The sequence below is a fragment of the Elephantulus edwardii genome, unplaced genomic scaffold (assembly GCF_000299155.1).
Source record: "Elephantulus edwardii isolate Elephantulus edwardi_28Jun2011 unplaced genomic scaffold, EleEdw1.0 scaffold00133, whole genome shotgun sequence".
Taxonomy (NCBI): domain Eukaryota; kingdom Metazoa; phylum Chordata; class Mammalia; order Macroscelidea; family Macroscelididae; genus Elephantulus; species Elephantulus edwardii.
The window spans coordinates 7,438,734-7,439,643 of NW_006399883.1; the positions used below are offsets into that span (position 1 = coordinate 7,438,734).

A 910-nucleotide genomic window follows, 5' to 3' on the forward strand; every position below is an offset into this window, starting at 1 on the left:
ACGGATCAGCCCTAAAGACAGATGTAAAAGCTGCAATGGAAGGAAGATAGTCCGAGAGAAGAAGATTCTAGAAGTTCACATTGACAAAGGCATGGAAGATGGTCAGAAGATAACATTCCGTGGTGAAGGAGACCAAGAGCCAGGACTAGAGCCTGGAGATATTATCATTGTTTTAGATCAAAAGGATCATGCTGTTTTTACAAGACAAGGAGAAGACCTTTTTATGTGTATAGACATACAGCTGGTTGAAGCATTGTGTGGCTTCCAAAAGCCAATATCCACTCTTGACAACCGAACCATAGTCATCACCTCTCATCCAGGTCAGATTGTCAAGCATGAGGATATTAAACGTGTGTTAAATGAAGGCATGCCAATTATCGTAGACCATATGATAAAAGGGAGCCTAATCATTGAATTTAAGGTTAACTTTCCCGAGAATGGCTTTCTCTCTCCTGAAAAACTCTCTCTGCTGGAAAAACTCCTACCTGAGAGGAAAGAGGTAGAAGAGACTGATGAAATGGATCAAGTAGAACTGGTGGACTTCGATCCAAACCAGGAACGCCGCCGCCATTACAATGGAGAAGCATATGAGGATGACGACCATCACCCCAGAGGCGGGGTTCAGTGTCAGACCTCTTAATGCGGCCATTGAGTCCACTGCACTTAATACGCAGCAAGTGCATACGTGAAGGACTGTAATCATAATATGCTCACTACTTGGCTATTGTTTTTGTTTTAATATTCAACTATAGTAGTGTTTTAAAGTTAAATGAATAAACTCATATAAAAGCTCTGACTTTGCTCTGTATGTATGATGAATTCGGGGTGTAAGGAGAAATTTAATATTTGTAAAAACTGCTTTTGGTTTAAAAAGGAAAAATTTTCTCCCCTAGTGTATGTTAGGCCACAT

The 910-nt window shown here is 40.4% G+C and overlaps 1 protein-coding gene across 1 annotated transcript in view; it reads left to right on the forward strand.

The window, feature by feature from the left end:
• LOC102857848 (dnaJ homolog subfamily A member 1-like) overlaps positions 1 to 640 on the forward strand; it is a 2,976-nt gene extending 2,336 nt beyond the window's left edge. Inside the window, exon 3 of the mRNA XM_006894050.1 lies at positions 10 to 640. Within this exon, the coding sequence (XP_006894112.1) occupies positions 10 to 640 (631 nt within the window). The remainder of the gene's footprint in view (positions 1 to 9) is intronic.
• The last annotated feature ends 270 nt before the right edge of the window (positions 641 to 910 follow it).